This window comes from Lepisosteus platostomus, chromosome 23, assembly GCF_059453375.1.
Source record: "Lepisosteus platostomus isolate fLepPlt1 chromosome 23, fLepPlt1.hap1, whole genome shotgun sequence".
Classification (NCBI taxonomy): Eukaryota; Metazoa; Chordata; class Actinopteri; order Semionotiformes; family Lepisosteidae; genus Lepisosteus; species Lepisosteus platostomus.
This window is the reverse complement of record NC_142633.1, coordinates 13808274-13825689: the sequence shown is the minus strand read 5'-3', so window position 1 is coordinate 13825689 and position 17416 is coordinate 13808274. Positions and strand designations below refer to the sequence as shown.

Here is a 17416-nt window from a genome sequence, read left to right as displayed (position 1 = left end):
ATTATTCTTTTTTATTCTTGCTCCGGATTCAGAAATAAATGGGAAAAGTCAATGTTATATCTACAGTGAATCTGATATTTCTAATTAAATATACCTTCTCTTAATCCAAAGGAAAACTCCCCTTCAAACCTTTCACCAGTGCCATACTGCATCACCCCATACCCATGCAGCTCTCCGGAGTTAAACTGTCCTGAGTAGGTATTACCTAATGGAAAAAAATAAAGTTACACAGACCAAAACACATTCTAATTAAATGAACCCTTAATGATTCTGTCTGTAACAGTTTGTAAGTGCAATGCTCATGCAGTAGCATATAAATTAAAAAGTGCAGATTTACCCATTTTATGTATAATGTAATGTATACGTTTTAAACTTATTTAAGTTGTGATTTTCACAGGTTAAATTCCCTATGCGATCTGTATCACTAGTACTCCTAGGCAAGTAAAATGATCTGCACCTGTAAAAAAAAAAAAGGTTTTTACTAAGACACGTGTGCGCTTGTTTTTTTTTTTTAATATGCCAAAACATGCAGCAATCTCATACTGAAATATTGCCGTTACATCACCTCACTATAGATATAACCAGCTTGAGTTCTATTTCCAACGGCATTGACAAGCTGAATGCATATCCAGTTAAGTCACACAATGATTTCTATAAGATGTCGTTTGAAAGCCAATACAACAAGAAGCGTTAAAGCATTTGGAGGCTCAGAGAGGCTCAAAAGGGCAACGCAAACGGCGATATCATTTATTAGATATCTGAATATGGGCAAGAATTGAAGCACCTCCCTCTGTAGAGCTTCCCCTGATTGAATTATTTCTTAATAATAATACCTAGTTTGTTTAAAAAAACATCTGCAAGCAAAGTGTAAAACTCACCTGAGCAAGCCCAATATCTCAACCCATTCCCTTCTATTTCTCCATTGACAAACTCGCCCTCGTAATAACTTCCATCTTTCATCACCAGTTTTCCATGACCTGCAACAATTAAACTTTGCGTGAAGCGCGTCTAGTGAAACAAATCGTCAACTCACGCACTCAGCTGGTGCGTTATCTGCGTTTCATTCCCCAAACAGCTTTCACGTCTATTAAATGGAAATCAACATTACTCGTTCAACAATTTAAATAATTTCGTATATCATAAAACCACAAGGATAACCTACATTAGTACACATTGGTCATCCTAGCACTGGATGCTGATCTTCCTTCTGCAATATATCTTGACATGAAAGTTCAGTTTTGGATAGTTTACATAGGATTGTATTCCTTGGAAACAGCAACAGTAAGATGGTGCGTAGTGGGATGGAGTAAAATAAGAAAACAATCAAACAAACACATACCATGTTTTTTCCCCAATTTCCATTGTCCCTCGTAACGAAAGAAACTGTTCGGGTAAACGTACAAACCGTATCCTAAGAACAAGAAGACAAAGTACAAAATTCAAACCCGCAGCCCATGACCAATATTTTAACTTTATTATGAAACCATGGACTTTTAACTAAGCATCATAAACTACAAGGATCACGCAAAGTTTTAATACGCACCGTCTCGAAGGAGGCTTTTCACTTCTCCAACGTAGTACTGGGAGTTTCTCTGCTGTTTCTGGGAGGCAGCCATCTTCCTCTCTGCACAGAGTCCTTAGCAACGGAAAGGGGGGCGGTGGGGGAGTCAGGTGAGCTAACCAGGTGTTCTGATTTCACTTTCCTGGCTGAATGCGATTTGCAATTAATTTCAACCCTGTTTCAAATTCTTAGTTTCAGAACTGCACTCGTCCAAGTGCGCTCCCGACATGTAATCAATTGCACCTCTGAAGTATGAAGTATGGTATTTTTTTAAACGGAGTGCAGAAGTACGTATACTGTAAGTCTAAACGAGCAAATTAGATCAATTAAAGGGATTCATTAGCACTAATGAATAACAGCTCAGTTGGAATGACAACACGCCCAAATCAAGAGCGGTAGTGCAGTGTGCACGTACGGTGTTGAGGAATTGTTACCTTGTTTTCTACATAACTAAAATATCACATTTTAAAATTAGAAATACATACGACATTATTTTTAGAATCCCTATTCTTTGTTAGCCTAAGACGTATGTCTAGCTTAAGAACAAAGTGTCAACTATAATTCAGCCCCATCTCACTCATCTGGTTACTTGTGGCTAATTGATCTGATCAGCCAAGTGCTTTTCAAAATAAATCAGGGAATCAGCTTCCTCGACATGGCTGAGTAGCCCATTCCAGACTCCCTCAATCCTTTGTGTAAAAAAGTGTCTGACGTTCTGTATTTTAAATGCATTTAATCTTAGATTACACTTGAGTACTGTTGTTTGTTTCACTGTTAATTTTGAAATGAATTGTCTGTCAATCCCTTTGAGGATTTTGAATACTTAAATTAAATCTCCTTGAGGTTTTCTCATTTCAAGACTGAGAAGAATCAGTTATTTTAATCTGAGAGTAACGTAATCTTTTAAGGCTCAGAATATATCCTGTTGCTCTTCTCTGAATTAGTTCCAGGAAACGAGATCTTTTTTGTGACATGACCAAAACTGTATAAAATATTCATATTTAGGTCTAACTAGCGCATTCTAAAACTTTTCACTACAGTAGATATCTTAATATTTCATTTGCATCCAAACGTAGTCTCTTCAAACTTGATGCTTCTCACTTTATATTAATAGTTTGTTTTTGTTATATTTATGAAACGTCCAGTACAGGTCTATATTAAATGTCAGCTGTCAGGTATTTATTCTGTCTTTCTGAAGTTACTTTACTGATAATTCTCTGCAAACTTCAGTAGTTCTGATTCTGGATCACAATGTAGATCAATGCTTTAAATTATTAAGAAGTAGTACCTCCAAGAGGAGGCCATATGGCCCATCTACCAATGAAGAAACTAACCTGTTTTTCCTACTGACTTTAAGTAGTCCTACTATTCTGTTTTCCCCTTTGTCTCTGTATATAGTGTATATGTATATATGGATTTATGGTTGGGACTGAAGACTTTTTTTAGATCTTCTTCTACGTTCATGAAAATGCACTGCTTTCAGTTCATTCATTATCAGAAACCCACCTGGTTATGGTTGTATAAACATGAAACCTCCAGAAGCATCAGGTCATTATTGTAATTATTACTATTATAGGGTGGTGGGTGAAATCTTTAGACCACTAAGCTACTAGAAAACAGTCACGTCTGACCCATTGGTCTTCTGCTGCCTGTAACTTTATGTTCTCATAGAAAATGTATTTATATTTGTAATGACATCTACAATAATTAACAGAGATCCACCTCTTTATGACTTATACAACAAATTGAAAAAAGTTATGAATAAATATTGATTTTGATTTACAGTCCAGATTTCATCATTCATCATGCCATGTGTTTAACGCGTTAATCATTAAAATGTCTGATACATTTTCGTTTTACTCCTCTACATTCTTCAGTTTGAAGACAGAGGGTGGAGACCAGTCATCTCCCACTGCCCATCTGGTGGCTGAATCTGTTAAAAGGTTCCACATAATGGAAAAGGGAAACAAAATCAGATAGGTGATTACATCAGCTCCCCTTAAATCCTAGGAATTGTTTCTATGGTAACCCTCTGGGCCTCAACAGTTCTAGCCCTTTGTAACACCTGTTACATAACTAATTTTGTAAAATAAAAGTTCACACAAGCAGTGATTTAGCAGCAGTTCTTTCTGCTACCCGCCAAGTCTTGCTCAACTGGTGTGAGACTTCCCCCAATTAAATCCAGGATGTCAAGATTCATCAATCTGGCATCTTGCTCACTCAATACAAGTAGACAGATTCACAATCCATTCAAGTTAAAGCTTTGCAGGAAACTCTGCATTTCACTTTTTGATGTTAAGACGTTAATATTGTTGGACTGCTGAATTTGCCATCTTCAAGCCAGGGTTTCAGATTTTTGATTATGCTGGTGTTCCTTCATCATTAGTTTTTTTGAATCCAAGTTTTCTTTATTGTAAAATTCCTTAGGTGTCTTTTCCCAAAGGCCGTAAGAGTTTGCAGCCTTACTAAGTATATGAAGGTCAAGATGCGTTCCTTTGATATAAGTTAGTTCTGTTATAATAGATTTAAAACTACTTGCTTTAATGTAAAATTTCAAATGAATCTAACACCCAGTGCAAATGGGGTAAGGAAAATGATTTATTACCATTTGAAATAGAAAATGAACAACTTACATACTGTATACACACATTTTGGTCTCAGGCCAGGAGTCTTCTAATTATGTCAATAAACACAAATATGTCTGTTAGATCTTGTCTTTATTTAAGAAGCATAAAAATTAAGAGAACAAGTACTGTTGAATTTACTTAAAAGAAAGAATCCTTTACTTCTTCTTTTTAAATGCCTAACAACAAGTGATGGGTGTACATTTCATTGCTAATTCTATTTTTATTTCTAAAGTAACATTACTGTATATATATTCTGTACATTAAGTGAGATTAATACAACAATATGAAGCAAGGACGTCAGAGTGTATTTCTTTAAAAATGATGTACTCATACTAGCACATAATTGTTTTGATTATCAAAAACTGACATTTAAGAACTATTTCCTGGATATAAGTTTTAAAACGTGAAAGTAATGCCTCTGATAATTTTCAGCCACAGTTGTAATTGAACACTACAGCTTTATAACGAGACACTACAATAATAAGGGAGGAGAAACAAACTTAAGAAAACTACTACAGTGTATAGAGCGTTCAACAATGCAGTGTGCTTTTAAGCCTGATACCCTTTCTGACTGGCACATGAATATAACATAAGAAAGAATGTCAAATCTTTAACTACACAAAGGAGACTACATACACATTTCACATACAGTAAATATTAAGGCTATGTCTAAGGAATATTTGATGGCCATGTCATGATTCCTATCACCTAATTCATAGTAATTGCAATATAACAAGTAGCAGTTAAAACATTCAAAAGCAGACCCAGTTCCGAATGCTGGTCCACATAATTAGAATATTTCCAACACAGATTATTTTATATTGTATATTATCCCCTTTTACAATATTATTCCAATGATAACAGCCAAATTCTTTATTAACAACTTTCTTTAATTGGTGTTTTTTTCTAAATTTTCTTTACTAGCCAGTTAATTGCTTCCAAACTTTTCTAACAATACCAAAAGGAGATTTTACATACTGTACTGAATGTAGCCACAACAGCAAAAATAAAAATAATTTCTAGTAAGGCACTTAATGATTAAGAGTCTGAACAAAAGAAAGATCTGCCTGTTTCCTGGCAGTCTGAGATGACACAGCAAGTCAGAATGTGTCTGTGGAACCTGGCAGTAGAGGCATCAGGGATTATATTAACAGTCAGGTGGGGCAGGGAATTTAATAAACTCTTTTGTACTATTAGAAAAGAATAGTTATTTCCTGTATAGATAGCAAAAATCAATTTAAGTTGCAAATCTCAATCACCAAAAACAACTACAACAGAAAATAAGGTTCCAGCTATCCCACAAGGAATATTTCCATGACCTTTCTACAAAAATTCAACAAGGGAAACATCTGTCACAACCAACTTTCATTTTCCATAGTTTAACCACTGGAGTTAAATTTATTGTTGTGAATCTTCCAGACCTGGAAATGAATAAATATTTCCCAGGACTTTTAGGATGTGTGGGAACCTGAGAAGGCTCATAATTTTCCATTTTCGGAGCTAATCTGAACTGATTTCAGATGGTTTGTTTTTCTGGGGGGGTCTTCATACAAATGGTACATGAAACAGTTTACCAATCAGAAACAGAGACTGTATATCCTGCTTGAGTGGAGGAAGGTACCGTGACCTGTGACTCACCATATGTAACTAAGAAGTGGAGGCTTAGAGTGGGTATGAAAAATACAGAACACTTGATCCAACAACCCAAAGATATTTGTTTTGACAATACATTGACTAAGCTATAGTAAATATAAAGTATATTGTATGCATGGCAATTACAAAGAGAAGACTATATGTCTACATATTTGAACATTTCACAGTGGAAAAGGCTTTTTTTTCCCAATGGTGGCAAAAGTTATCATTCCTGTAGCATAGTCTAGAAGACAGACCAGCAAAATAAAGAGGAGAACTTGACAGCCAGTATTTCTGCCACTGTTAGTTATCCTGCCTACCAGATGTTAATTGTGGTGTGATGTGAAATAAAAGAAAGTACGAAATCAACCATGGAGCTTTCTATGCTTTGCTCTTCTCTGAGGGTTCCTGGGTTTTCTTCACAGTGCTGCTTCGGAAGCGCTGACTCAGTTCATCAGAGAAAACAGAGCAGCATGCTTTCTGCAAAAAAAAAAGGAAAAGGAGATCTGTGGCCTATGAACAACACAGAGTGACATCTCCTTCCCATTTCCTAAGGCACTGGGAAATTATAGAAAATAAGAGCTCAGCTGATAACCCCTCAGTTTCATCGAGGTTAGACAAGATGCAATTTTAACTGACATTTGCACATCTTACTCCTTTATCCAATATGCTTGACTCAATAATTGTCTTGTATTTTTCCACCTATAATTGGGATCTTTTCATTTCAACTCATTAAGCTTACATTTTTCACAGTGGATGTACAGTTTGCAATACAAATAAACTGAATAATAAGGCAACAGCTTTTTGAAATCATTTTCTCTATGGCATTTCATCTTGCCCAGTCAAAGTGCTGTTTAAAAGACAGATCCCATTAAAATGCAGGCCTTCCCAAATGCAAACCATGCTACAATAAACATGTTTTTAATCAAACTGAAACTGTTAATTTCGTAAATGAAGAGAGGGTTTCAAAAACTGTAGTGCTATAAAAATGAAGCAGTGCAGTGCATGTCAATGAAGCAACAAAACTTTACTCTTTAGCAGTATATAAGCCCAAAAAATAATAACTCCCTTTCACTGAAATACTGATGACCCAGATATTTATTAAGCCAAATATCCAAAATATACATATAGAAAGATACAAAAAAAGCTAAAAGCATGTTATATTTATTAGCTTAGATGTCTAAAATCAGTCTGGCTTTTCTCAAAAAGAACCAGTGAAATGACAGTAGCTAGCTTCTGAAATACCATTTGTGCGGGAGAGTGCAGGTTAAACTTACTCTCTGCTGCTCCGCACTCATCTTGGACTTGAAAGCCAGCTCCAGCACAGCCAGGAAGACCCCCAGAGCCAGCCCCACAGCCAGAACCATGAAGATGCCCCCCAGGCTGTGAGGCTTGAGTGGCGAGCCCTTGACGTCCCCTTGCAGGCAGGTATTGGCCCACCACTTGTTCCGCAGGTAGTCTAGGTCCCCTGATTCACTCATCTCCAGAATGGCCACACTCAGGTTCTTCACCAAGGGAGAGCCTTCAAATAATTATAGAAATTAATCTCCTTATAATAGGTTTACTGTGATTATAAGACATTCTATAAACTAATAACCATCTATAATAATACTTGTTTAGAATGTATTGTGCAAGAAGAACAATCAGTAATGATATTGAACCATGATGTAGAATAGCTCTTTTGTTCAGCAATGATAGTGCTTTATGACACTGGTGTAACAGTCAGATATCATTATTGTATAATGCATTGTATATTCGTTGTAATTCAGTAATGATCATATAAACTGTGCTGTACAGTAGTAATTATTCTGTAATAATGGTGGACTGTTATAATTAAACATTACATTTTGTACTGATGTTTAATACTTCCATGTTACTAATATAAAAATAAAATATATCGTATTGTATTTGTACTGAGCTTGAACTACTGTACGTTTCCTATTACCTACAGTATCTTCTGTTATGCGTGTATTTATTAGGGAAAATTATTTTCCATCCTGTTTCTGAAGTCCCACACAAAAGCTACCGAACCTCTAAATTTGGGAATAACATCCTGATAATTAAAGAAAACATTTTGATGATAAGTATTATTACTGTATAAACATATATCTTATAGAAATACATTTTCAGAATAAAATGGAGCTTATTCTGTAGATGTACACACATAATAAATGGGGCACTGGATGAAAGAAGAAAAGAGACTGATTTCAGCTGCTGTTACCAGTCTTTACACAGGATTTATTTATGGTTTATCTTTTTTTCTCTACACTTTTATCATTTTATTAATGTTACCATTAACACAGCTTGGTCTGCTGTACCGGGAATAAAGCTGATGAAAAAGAAGGATTTTGCTCACCCAGAGAAGTTGCAATGCTGTAGCCTCTCATCCCAACCACTTCAGGCACTCTCAAGAGGTTGCAATATCGGGCTACAGCTAGGTCTAAAGACACAGACTCTCCAATGAAAGCGTAGGTCCCTTCCTGGGCCCTGCGAATCCCTTCATCCATTGAGCTCACAAAACTCTGCCTCCTCTCCATGTGCTCATAGATCATGCGGTAGGTGGGGTTCTTGGAGTTCTTAACATATTAAAAAGCAAGAAACACATTTATCACTGTGTAGCATCAACACATGGGAAATCTAAAGTGCAGCAATGAAAAAAAAAAGTTTAACATTCCTCATATTATTCAAAGATGATTAAGAAAATGACTGTAAAATGTTCCTGCGTTAAGACTGCATGAAAGGAGCAATGTGATGATCAGTTCTTCATGTTTAGATCTGCAAATACAGTATGTCTAATGCAGCTGAAGTCCATTGGTGCAATTTATAAGGACATACAGTTGTAGCTTCGTGAACAGTTATGGCTTCTGACTCCTAACCGGAGAGCTGTGAATTCACGTCCACACTGTAGACTATAGGCATACTGTATAATCTAAGGCATGATGATTAGAACTACCAAACCGAACCCCCAGCGTTTGATTGTCTTGGGGTGCCTCTCTGCCTGGAATTTGAATGATCTTCACATACTTGAGTGCATTGTTGCTGAATACCCCAGCTTCCTCCTACTCTCAAAAGAAAGCCATGCAACCTGGGGTTGATTTTGATTGGCTTCTGTAATTGTCCCTTTCCAAAGGGGTTTCTAGGGAATTCAAGGGCACCATCCTTGGAGGTTGTTCCCTGTAAGACTCGTATTATTCATGTGACAGTGGTGAAAAGGGCAAAATGAGCATGACGAGCTAAAGGCATCTTTACGTTTGTGCCCTTTATGATGCCTAATAGTACCTGTCAGAAAAGGTTAATTACACGTGGCAGAACCGCAGGCCATGAACAAAGCACTTCCACATAGAATTTATTCACCTTGAAGAAGGCGAGGGTGGAGGAAGTTCGCAGTGTTCCGTACTCAATAACATCCTGCTTGGCCAGGTCCTCGAAGCTCTCGATGGAGAACTGAGTGGTGTCTGAGCCCAGCATGGAGCTGAAGTTGGCAATGTAAGAAGCCAGGAGCACTACTGTGAACAGCCACCAGATGGTGCTGATAACTCGCACAGACAAGGCTTTTGGCTGTGGCCCTGCACCTGATAACCAAAAAAGAAATAATGCCTTTAAATTTCTAAAAAACAAACACTTGACGCACAACTTCTAAAATGTACTGTGCAAGATAACTTAAAATACACTTCTGAGCAATTTTTATAGTTTCACGCTTCTTCATTCTATTTTTATAGGTTGATTTTTAAAATATCCACACATCAGTAACACTTGAGAAAACACATTTTTAATTGCACATTGTACAATAATTCATTGTGAATTATACTGACAGACATAAAAGCAGAATGTTTCCCCTCTGTCAATATACATGTGTACAGTAAATTAAATAAATATTTCTTAATGTTTTATCTAAGCTCACCACAAAATGTGCTAACACTATCTTTTCCTGTTTCATTTCCAGGTGAAATTCAGTTGTATACCTCTGTCTTAAAGTCTTGGGTAAAGGAAAAGGTTCCTTTAGAGAAGCAGAAATAATGAGCCAAAAACTTAAGGTGAAAAGATAGTTAAAAGAAAAGTATATTATAGCCCTTAGGAGGCTCTTTCATCTCTCGCAGTACAGGTAGAAAGGTATCAGCAGTTTTCAGTGTGTACTGTATATACAGTATATGGAAAGATAACATCATGTAACTTACCTTATATGTCATAAACCTATACCAATTTTATATCTTCTTGTCAGTTGCTAAGCTACCACCCTGAGGTGAACCTGGAGTGACCTTTTTAATTTGAGATTAAAGGGCACCAACTTACTTCCTCTTAAAACAGCTCACATACTGCACACAGCCAAAAGCTCAATCTGTCTGACATATCTTCTTCATTTAGCACGAGTGAAGAAAACAAGACAAGCTTTTGCAAAACCACGTCACGACTACTTCTGCTAATGCACACACAGTGTAAGTTTATGAATCGATCTCTATTATTATGATGCTCATGCATATATGTAGATTTCCACTCCTTCAGCCTCACAAGGAATTCTTGACCATGAAGAAGACGAAAACAAATTCTCCACCCCCTTTTGTTTTCTGAATGAATTCGCTATAACATGTTTGCCTTGTCTTGCACTGTTCCCCACTGAGCTGACTCCCATTGGAAATGTCAGAATCTGCTCTTACATGCACCCTGAGCACACAAGGCATTCATGGGTACCTTGTAGGGTCAGGGCTCCAGCGGTGTACCAGAGGCTGTGGAGGAGTGTGAAGTGATTGTCTTCACTCTGGGGCTCGCTCCACTCACAGGGGCTCATCCTGAATGACAGCACAGCCAACAGAGAAATGTTACAAGGCCATGGAGGACAACCTCACAGCACGACTAGCTTTGCTGTGTCTCCTTTCACTTTGTTTGCACCCTACACCCTCCTTGCACCTTAGATGTACGTTTATTTTATTCGATTGTACGGTACATTCAGAAATCGAACTCAAAGCAGCAAAAGAAAAGTTGTAAAGCAGGGCTCAGAAACAGTGAATGACAGGTGTGAAAACCACAGCTGTCTGAACAAGGAGAGAAAAGGTTACCCAGGCAGATGAAATGGAATGTCTCCGACGGGTACCAACAGGCATGCAAGGTTTTTGCAAGTACAACTGTGGAGAAGATCTGTAGAGAATATTAAAAAAGAGGCACATTTGCATTTTCACATGGTTGACTGTAGTACCTGGCCACAATGCAGAGGCAGAATGCCGTCACTAAGTAAGCAATTAATATCCCAATCCAGGTCTCCTTGGAGAAAGGGTTGAGGAACTCGAAGAAGTTCGCCTCTGAGGTGACCAGATCCTTGCGCAGGATGATTCCGATGCCAGTTTGCATGAAAGGCTTGGTCATCTCGATAGCCTTCTCCCTGACTGCGGTGACAGTTAGAGGAGCCACAGCCAGATCTGCCTCCTGGAAGAACAGGGAAGAACTTGACAACGGCCAGCTTTAGCCCTCAAAGCTTTTCTAAAACTTTTTTTTTTTGGTCACTTTTCTGCCCTTGAAAAGTGTCTCAGAAAACCAGCCTCTTGGCCGCACGGAGGGTCGAGTCAGTCCGATGCTCACCCCTCGGACGACTTCCCCAACCATTCCATTCCAGCGGCCCTCCGCATCCTGACGTCCATAGAATCCGTCCTTGACAAGATTAATGTTGTATCTGAAGTCCAGTTTCTTGGCGATCTCATTCAAAAGGTCTATGCAGAAGCCTTCAAATTCGGTGCCTTTCTCCATTGTGTATGGCTCTTGCTGTAGAAGAAATGCACAGCAGAAAAGCGTATTAAGCCATGGCAATCCTGTTTTTTCACAAATGAAATGTTTTGTTGTTTTTTTTTACTCACAGACCCTTGGAAATGAATTAATTTACAGCACTATAAAATGTTATTGTTCAAGCTACTGATCAGAATGTCTTTTTTAAATTTGCCTCAACGATGAAACCCCATCATTTGTCACTGTCATTTTTAAAAAGGTAAATCAACAGGCGAAAACTGAAATTTAAGCAGTATGAACTGAATTTTTATGCGAGACTCATATTGGCACAAGAGATGTTGAAAAGTCACATTCATTAAAATAGGCCAATTAACAAACACTTTTCCCTGAAAGATTCTTCCATTACTACCGTTTCTTAACTGTTTAGTAAGTATTCTCTCATGAACTACCTTTATAGTGGTGACTGTTAATGCCTTCACTTCTCGTCTCATTCTGCTCTTATCCTGGAAGAGGGAAAAAAACAGAACAGGATTTTAGTCTGTAGAATTTGCTTTTACCCATACTGAAACACATATTTCAGTTATCAACAGATTTTTAAAATATTTATACAGCAAATCTGTATTTGTAATCTCATTTGGTTGTACTGGTATGTCCAGTAATTCACCAGCCATCATATCTGATGACTGTTGTGTCTTTGACCCAGTAATTTCTGTGAGAATGTTTAAATTCCCCTTGTGAATGATCTCCATGTTTCTGTTTAAGTTATTGATCTTGTATTTCTCTGTGTCATTAAATGCTACCTTGTCCTTCCCTGTTTTATCATGGCAAAAGCACACTGAGACATAAAAAGCAAAGTCAAATGACAAATTAGGAATCTGCAAAATTACCTGATAATTTTTTAAATAGAAACTCATAAACGGGTACCTGAAAGACATCTCCTGATGATGTAGGAACATTGTAATTTAAACTTCAATTTAAATAGCACTACCGTATATTAAACACACCAATGAAAATGTGTGTATATGTTTGCTTTGGGTATTATAAGACATAATTGCCGTCCCAGTTTAGTGTCTGTTGACGTAATGTATCATATTACATTTAAAAATCTCTTCTTGTAACCAACAGTCAATTTTTTTTGTTACACAAGAAATCCTAAAAAGTACATGTGTTCCAGAAACAAAGCGCTTACTATACCTTCAAGTCAGAAGACCCTGAAAAGGAGAAAACAAAATTAATACCCATACTTTGATAATGGAGAAGTTTAACAAATAAAACAAATGAATTGGTGACCTTTTCTAAACACAGAGAAAATGTAATGTTTGATTAGCATAAAATGTTATTGGATGCAGAATGACTCACTTTTAAATTCCTCAGTAGAATCTCTACTAATGGATTAAGCATGTATTTAATTGTTTAATAAATTGGAGGCATCTTACAATATTTAAGGGTGCGAGGTTTCATGGTAGTTTTGGCACAGTGTTCATCTCAACAAGCCTTCAGAGAAGAACAAAATCAGTAGACGTGCTAGACACTGTGATTGAATGGGCTATTTTCATGTCACTTGTGTCAATATCAACTTTTTTCAGAAAGGAAAGAGAAAAGATCTCTCAAAAGAGCTTTTAATTGGAAATGAGACTTGACAAGCCTTTTCAAACCACAAGTGAATTGTGAATTGTGGTGATTGTCCATAGTTGAAGAGATAAAGATTTATCTTTGATCCTTGCTGATTAAAATTCCATTAAAAAAATAATAATAATGATTAAATATCCTTTCAGTCACAATTCACAAGAAGAATCCACAGTTTTACGTGTAAAGATATTAGTCAAAGTCCTGTGGATTTTGTATTAAAATTTTAAATCACAATGCATTCACGGACTGCTCTTGACTTTTATTCACCTGGAATTAAACCTGATGAGTCCTTCCAGTGTTGTTCTATTTCCAAAAGAAGTGTCTAAAGACCTCTTTCAAGGTTGCATATATAGTGGTTTTCTTATGTGTATTTGTGCTGTCACTTTCTAAAGTGATTCATTTGGTTTGCTTTCCATAGAAAGGGAAATGGTTAAATCAGACCAAAGGTGTAGGTGAAGAGTAATGCACAAAAATAAATTGTAAACAAAGAAGAAAAGCACTTACAGACTTCAAAAGCCCATTATTCCCACACACACACACACACACAATTCAGTCTCCAGCCTCTCGAGCTTTATAAATGGTTTGTTTAAAGTTATTATCTGTTTTTAATGCATAATTTCCTCTAACTGTGTTGTGGCTTTGTAAAGGCTATTATTGTGCCTTTTATTTTCCTTGTGGGGGTTGCTAATTCCTTACTTTACCAGGCACAGACAAAGACACTCTTGTACTTCGGCATTTTTTTCCCCCTGAAGCCCCTCTCTCCTCGGCCAAAACACTTCTTAGTGCTGTACAAAAGGCTCACAAGGAAGTCGTGAGGGTCAAACAAGGGCCTGCATTGACATCCTTGCGCTCCTCCCGCTGCGGTACTTAAGAGGGGGCCAGCCAGCGATGTGTTCCGGCGCCCCCGAGGACTGGCCTTGCCAAGACGGAGCCCGTTTGGCTCGGCCGGTGCAGCTCCTCCGGCACCGACATTTGTTCGTTACCACAAAGTGTGACCAATGCCATTGGCCATGTCAATTCAGCATGTCAGAAAGACAGGCCAGAGAGCAGACACAGTCACAGGGGTCTGTCAGTATCATGGAGAGCTGCTGACATGCATCATTGCCTCCTTTTCAAAATATGACAGATTACAAGCCTTAAAAGCCCTATCATTCTTTTTTTTTCTCTCGAACATTGGCCGCTAGTTAGGCAGCAAAGATGGATTTGATTTATTACTATCTTTGTTTTTTTTAATGTCTCTTTTGAGTTCACAGCGAAATGCTGTGTGCCAAACAGGATGCTGTTTGATTCTCTGATGCTATGCCCAGCGGAAATTCCTCAGTGTAAACCCAAACAGCTTTCTCCATCAGCAACAAGCTGAAGATGTCTGGCCTCTCCATTTTAATCTGAATATCATAGACAGGATATGAGCGAGTGAATGAGCCAAAATAAAAACACTACTGTATTGTTTCAAACAATAAAATACAGTGATCTGATGCACTCCAATTTTCTAACTCATTAAAATGCACCCAGCTTAATTTAGCTTGAGAAAAATGTATTACAAATAGACAAGTATTATTAACTTATTTAAGCAATGCCTTTATTGCAACATTTTATATTGTAACTTAGATTTATACCCACTTTTTGACTTGGGCATTTTACTGGAACAATATGAGAGAAGTATAGCACATTACTCAAGGGTACAACAGCAGTGCCCACTTAGGATATGAACTACTACAGCACCAATTTCTTAGACTGGTGATCACAATCATAAAGGTAGCCAGGGGCATCTGTGCAGGGTAGCTAAAAAGTACAGGGATTGGCAGCCAAAAATTATGCAGTGACAGACATTTTCAACAGCTCCTTAAAGCAAATCAGAAATAATGCTAAATGTCTCTTCTTCCTGTCCTTTGAAATAATTTCCTTTTTTATTTAGCCTGTAAGCCATCACTAGCGCCCAAACAGCAGCACCAGCGAGAGATGTTCAAGACTATTAAGGATTTTAAAGAATACATTTCACAAATTTCAGCACATAACTTCATTGATTGCTGCTCATGATGCCTGTTCTAGAAGGCTTACCTGCAAAGCAGAATTCAACTAGAAGCAGGACAGTAGAGTACAGGAACAGCATTGTAGCCCCCTTCATTGTAATCAATCTGGACCTAAAAAACAGTGCGTTAATAGGAGTGGCCTTAGTAAAATTAATTCAAAAGTGACTAGGAATGTAATTAGATCTTTAAAAAAATCTGAGGTCTTCATTACAGTTAGAGGTAGACATTTCAGGTGTCTGCTACAGAATATTAATCATTTTGACCATGACATATTCATCAGTACAAGTCAATGATTACAGTAACAGCATATTTGCAACTAGCAAAAGTACTAATACTCTTAACAAATAATTCCACTAGCAATTATTTTAATGACAATGTTATTTTGACATTTTCACTATACTGTATGGTAATTTATAGTTATACACATTTTCAGCTTTTTCAGCTTTCTACTACCAATGTAACAGTAGCTTACAGTCTGTTTCAAAAAGTACTGTCACTGAAAGACTACAAGATACCGCTTGCAATCACATTACCAATTTGAATCAGTACCAATTTGAATTTTCAGTGCATGTCACTTTCACATTTATAATACATTTATGTTGCATTAATTTCACCTGAGATATAAAACAAGAACTTGACTTGTCAAAAATCACCATTAATAATTTCTTATAGATATACTAATACAGACAACCTCATGGTTGACGTTTTCTAGATGGTTTAACATACAGTAGATGCCAATTAATCATTTAGATTGTTGAGGTTTTCAGAAAGAGTACTTTATCCATATTACTCCTACTGTATCAAGTGGTGGTGCAAATACAGTATAACATGGTACAATTACAATACAATAATTCGTACTGAGCAATTCCAAATTATGGGCAAAAGGATGCTAAACAGTAATACCGAGGTGAAAAGCACAATTCAATTACTTCTCATTGTTAATATAAATCCATACACTGTTTACAGTATATCAAGTACAGTTAATGTGAGGCAGACTCAATCCCACTGAAAACAAGCATTTCTTACCTTAACTATTGTCTGTGCCTTGAACAGTAAGTGTTCAAGTGAAGGATTAGAGTGAGGTTTAAATGATGTATCAAGACCCCCCTGAGAAAGTGGGGTGTCCAATGGAATTTGTGGGTGGAGAGACTACAGTTGGGACGCAGAGTGCAGGGAGAACCTTCTGTTTGGCTTTAAGTCTTTACTGGGATGGGGGAGCAGGAGGGGAACAGAATTCAAGTTTCAGTCAATTTCACACAGAAAAAAACTTTTCTTTCCTCTCCCTTCAATGTGCCTCCTCTGCTCAGGTCAGTTATGTAACACAGCTGCAACACAGAACGAATATACTGAGAATTTAGTTTTTGGAGTGCATCTCATCTTAAATAACTTCCAATACTTCTCAGTCTGTCAGGATGGGCATTTGTCTCTTTCCTCATACATACTGAACGTGCACAGAAACTGCCTATCAAAACACCTGCTGATTTAAGAAAAAAGTCTGCTGCAGAACAAAGCATTTCATTTATTCATTCAAAATTTAATTTATTTTCAAATAAATGTACAGTAACTGCATTTGCTATTTTACACATTTAGAATAATCATTCACCTAGAATTGCAGGAAAGTCACAATTCTAATGTCTTTATTTCCTAATACTGCACTGTTTTGTTTTTCACAATATTCTCTTCCTATCGCCATAAAAAATAAGATTGTAAACAAGAGACAGCCATTTAGCCCACACACTTACTGCATCTCTAATATAATACTGTCCTTTTCCAGGATGGTCAAGATGACCATTTTCTAGATAGTATTCTCCCTAGAAAATGTCTTGAGCAAAGTGTTTGAAATTCCTGTTCTTTTCTGCTGTAAACCAGTTCAAAGACAGAAAAGCATTGCCTTGCCTATAAAGACTACTGTGATATTTTCCACAGAACAGGAGTGATCTGACTGTTTGCCACTTTACTAGGCTTTGGAGCATACTAATGCATAATTAATCAACATTGTGAAATAATCTTTTTTGGAAAAAAGCTAGAAAAAATAAACTGTCATACTCTTATCACAAGACTTTTGTAGATGGCTTGCAACTATGTAAACCTTGGCAAAAAAAGTTATAAAGTGAACAACAGTTCAACACATTAAAGTACTATTGCATCTAGCCTTGGGACACATTTCTGCATTCACAAACTTGGAAGCTATAGAAGAGCTATGATAAAGACACTAATGCTGTAGTTGA

The 17416-nt window shown here is 37.1% G+C and overlaps 2 protein-coding genes across 3 annotated transcripts in view; both read right to left on the bottom strand.

Moving 5' to 3' along the window:
* LOC148642120 (MORN repeat-containing protein 1-like) overlaps nucleotides 1-1668 on the bottom strand; it is a 71504-nt gene extending 69836 nt beyond the window's left edge. For both annotated transcript variants that reach the window (XM_088617076.1, XM_088617077.1), the window contains exons 1-4: nucleotides 1544-1668; nucleotides 1340-1411; nucleotides 879-977; nucleotides 95-205 (exon numbers count right to left, since the gene is read on the bottom strand). In XM_088617076.1, coding sequence (XP_088473202.1) covers nucleotides 95-205; nucleotides 879-977; nucleotides 1340-1411; nucleotides 1544-1616 — 355 coding nt within the window. In that variant the 5' untranslated portion in view covers nucleotides 1617-1668. The remainder of the gene's footprint in view (nucleotides 1-94; nucleotides 206-878; nucleotides 978-1339; nucleotides 1412-1543) is intronic.
* A 2593-nt stretch (nucleotides 1669-4261) lies between these two features.
* LOC148642119 (putative glutamate receptor) lies at nucleotides 4262-16366 on the bottom strand. Its single transcript, XM_088616882.1, has 11 exons — nucleotides 16215-16366; nucleotides 15217-15299; nucleotides 12724-12740; nucleotides 11979-12032; nucleotides 11389-11568; nucleotides 11009-11235; nucleotides 10507-10604; nucleotides 9175-9392; nucleotides 8177-8396; nucleotides 7098-7342; nucleotides 4262-6300 (listed from the first exon to the last, which is right to left on the bottom strand). Exons 2-11 carry the CDS (start codon nucleotides 15281-15283, stop codon nucleotides 6202-6204), a joined length of 1425 nt encoding a protein of 474 aa, XP_088473008.1. The 5' UTR covers nucleotides 15284-15299; nucleotides 16215-16366; the 3' UTR covers nucleotides 4262-6201.
* Between the last annotated feature and the right edge of the window lie 1050 nt (nucleotides 16367-17416).

What these genes read in the sequence shown, in the direction of transcription:
- LOC148642119 (XM_088616882.1), bottom strand. Translation starts at nt 15,283, where the DNA reads ATGAAGGGGGCTACAATGCTGTTCCTGTACTCTACTGTCCTGCTTCTA. An exon ending in TGGAGCCCTGACCCTACAAG is followed by an intron (nt 9,393 to 10,506) that starts GTACCCATGAAT and finishes TTTGGTTATCAG; the next exon opens with GTGCAGGGCCACAGCCAAAA. An exon ending in TGAGTGCGGAGCAGCAGAGA is followed by an intron (nt 6,301 to 7,097) that starts GTAAGTTTAACC and finishes TTTTTTTTGCAG; the next exon opens with AAAGCATGCTGCTCTGTTTT.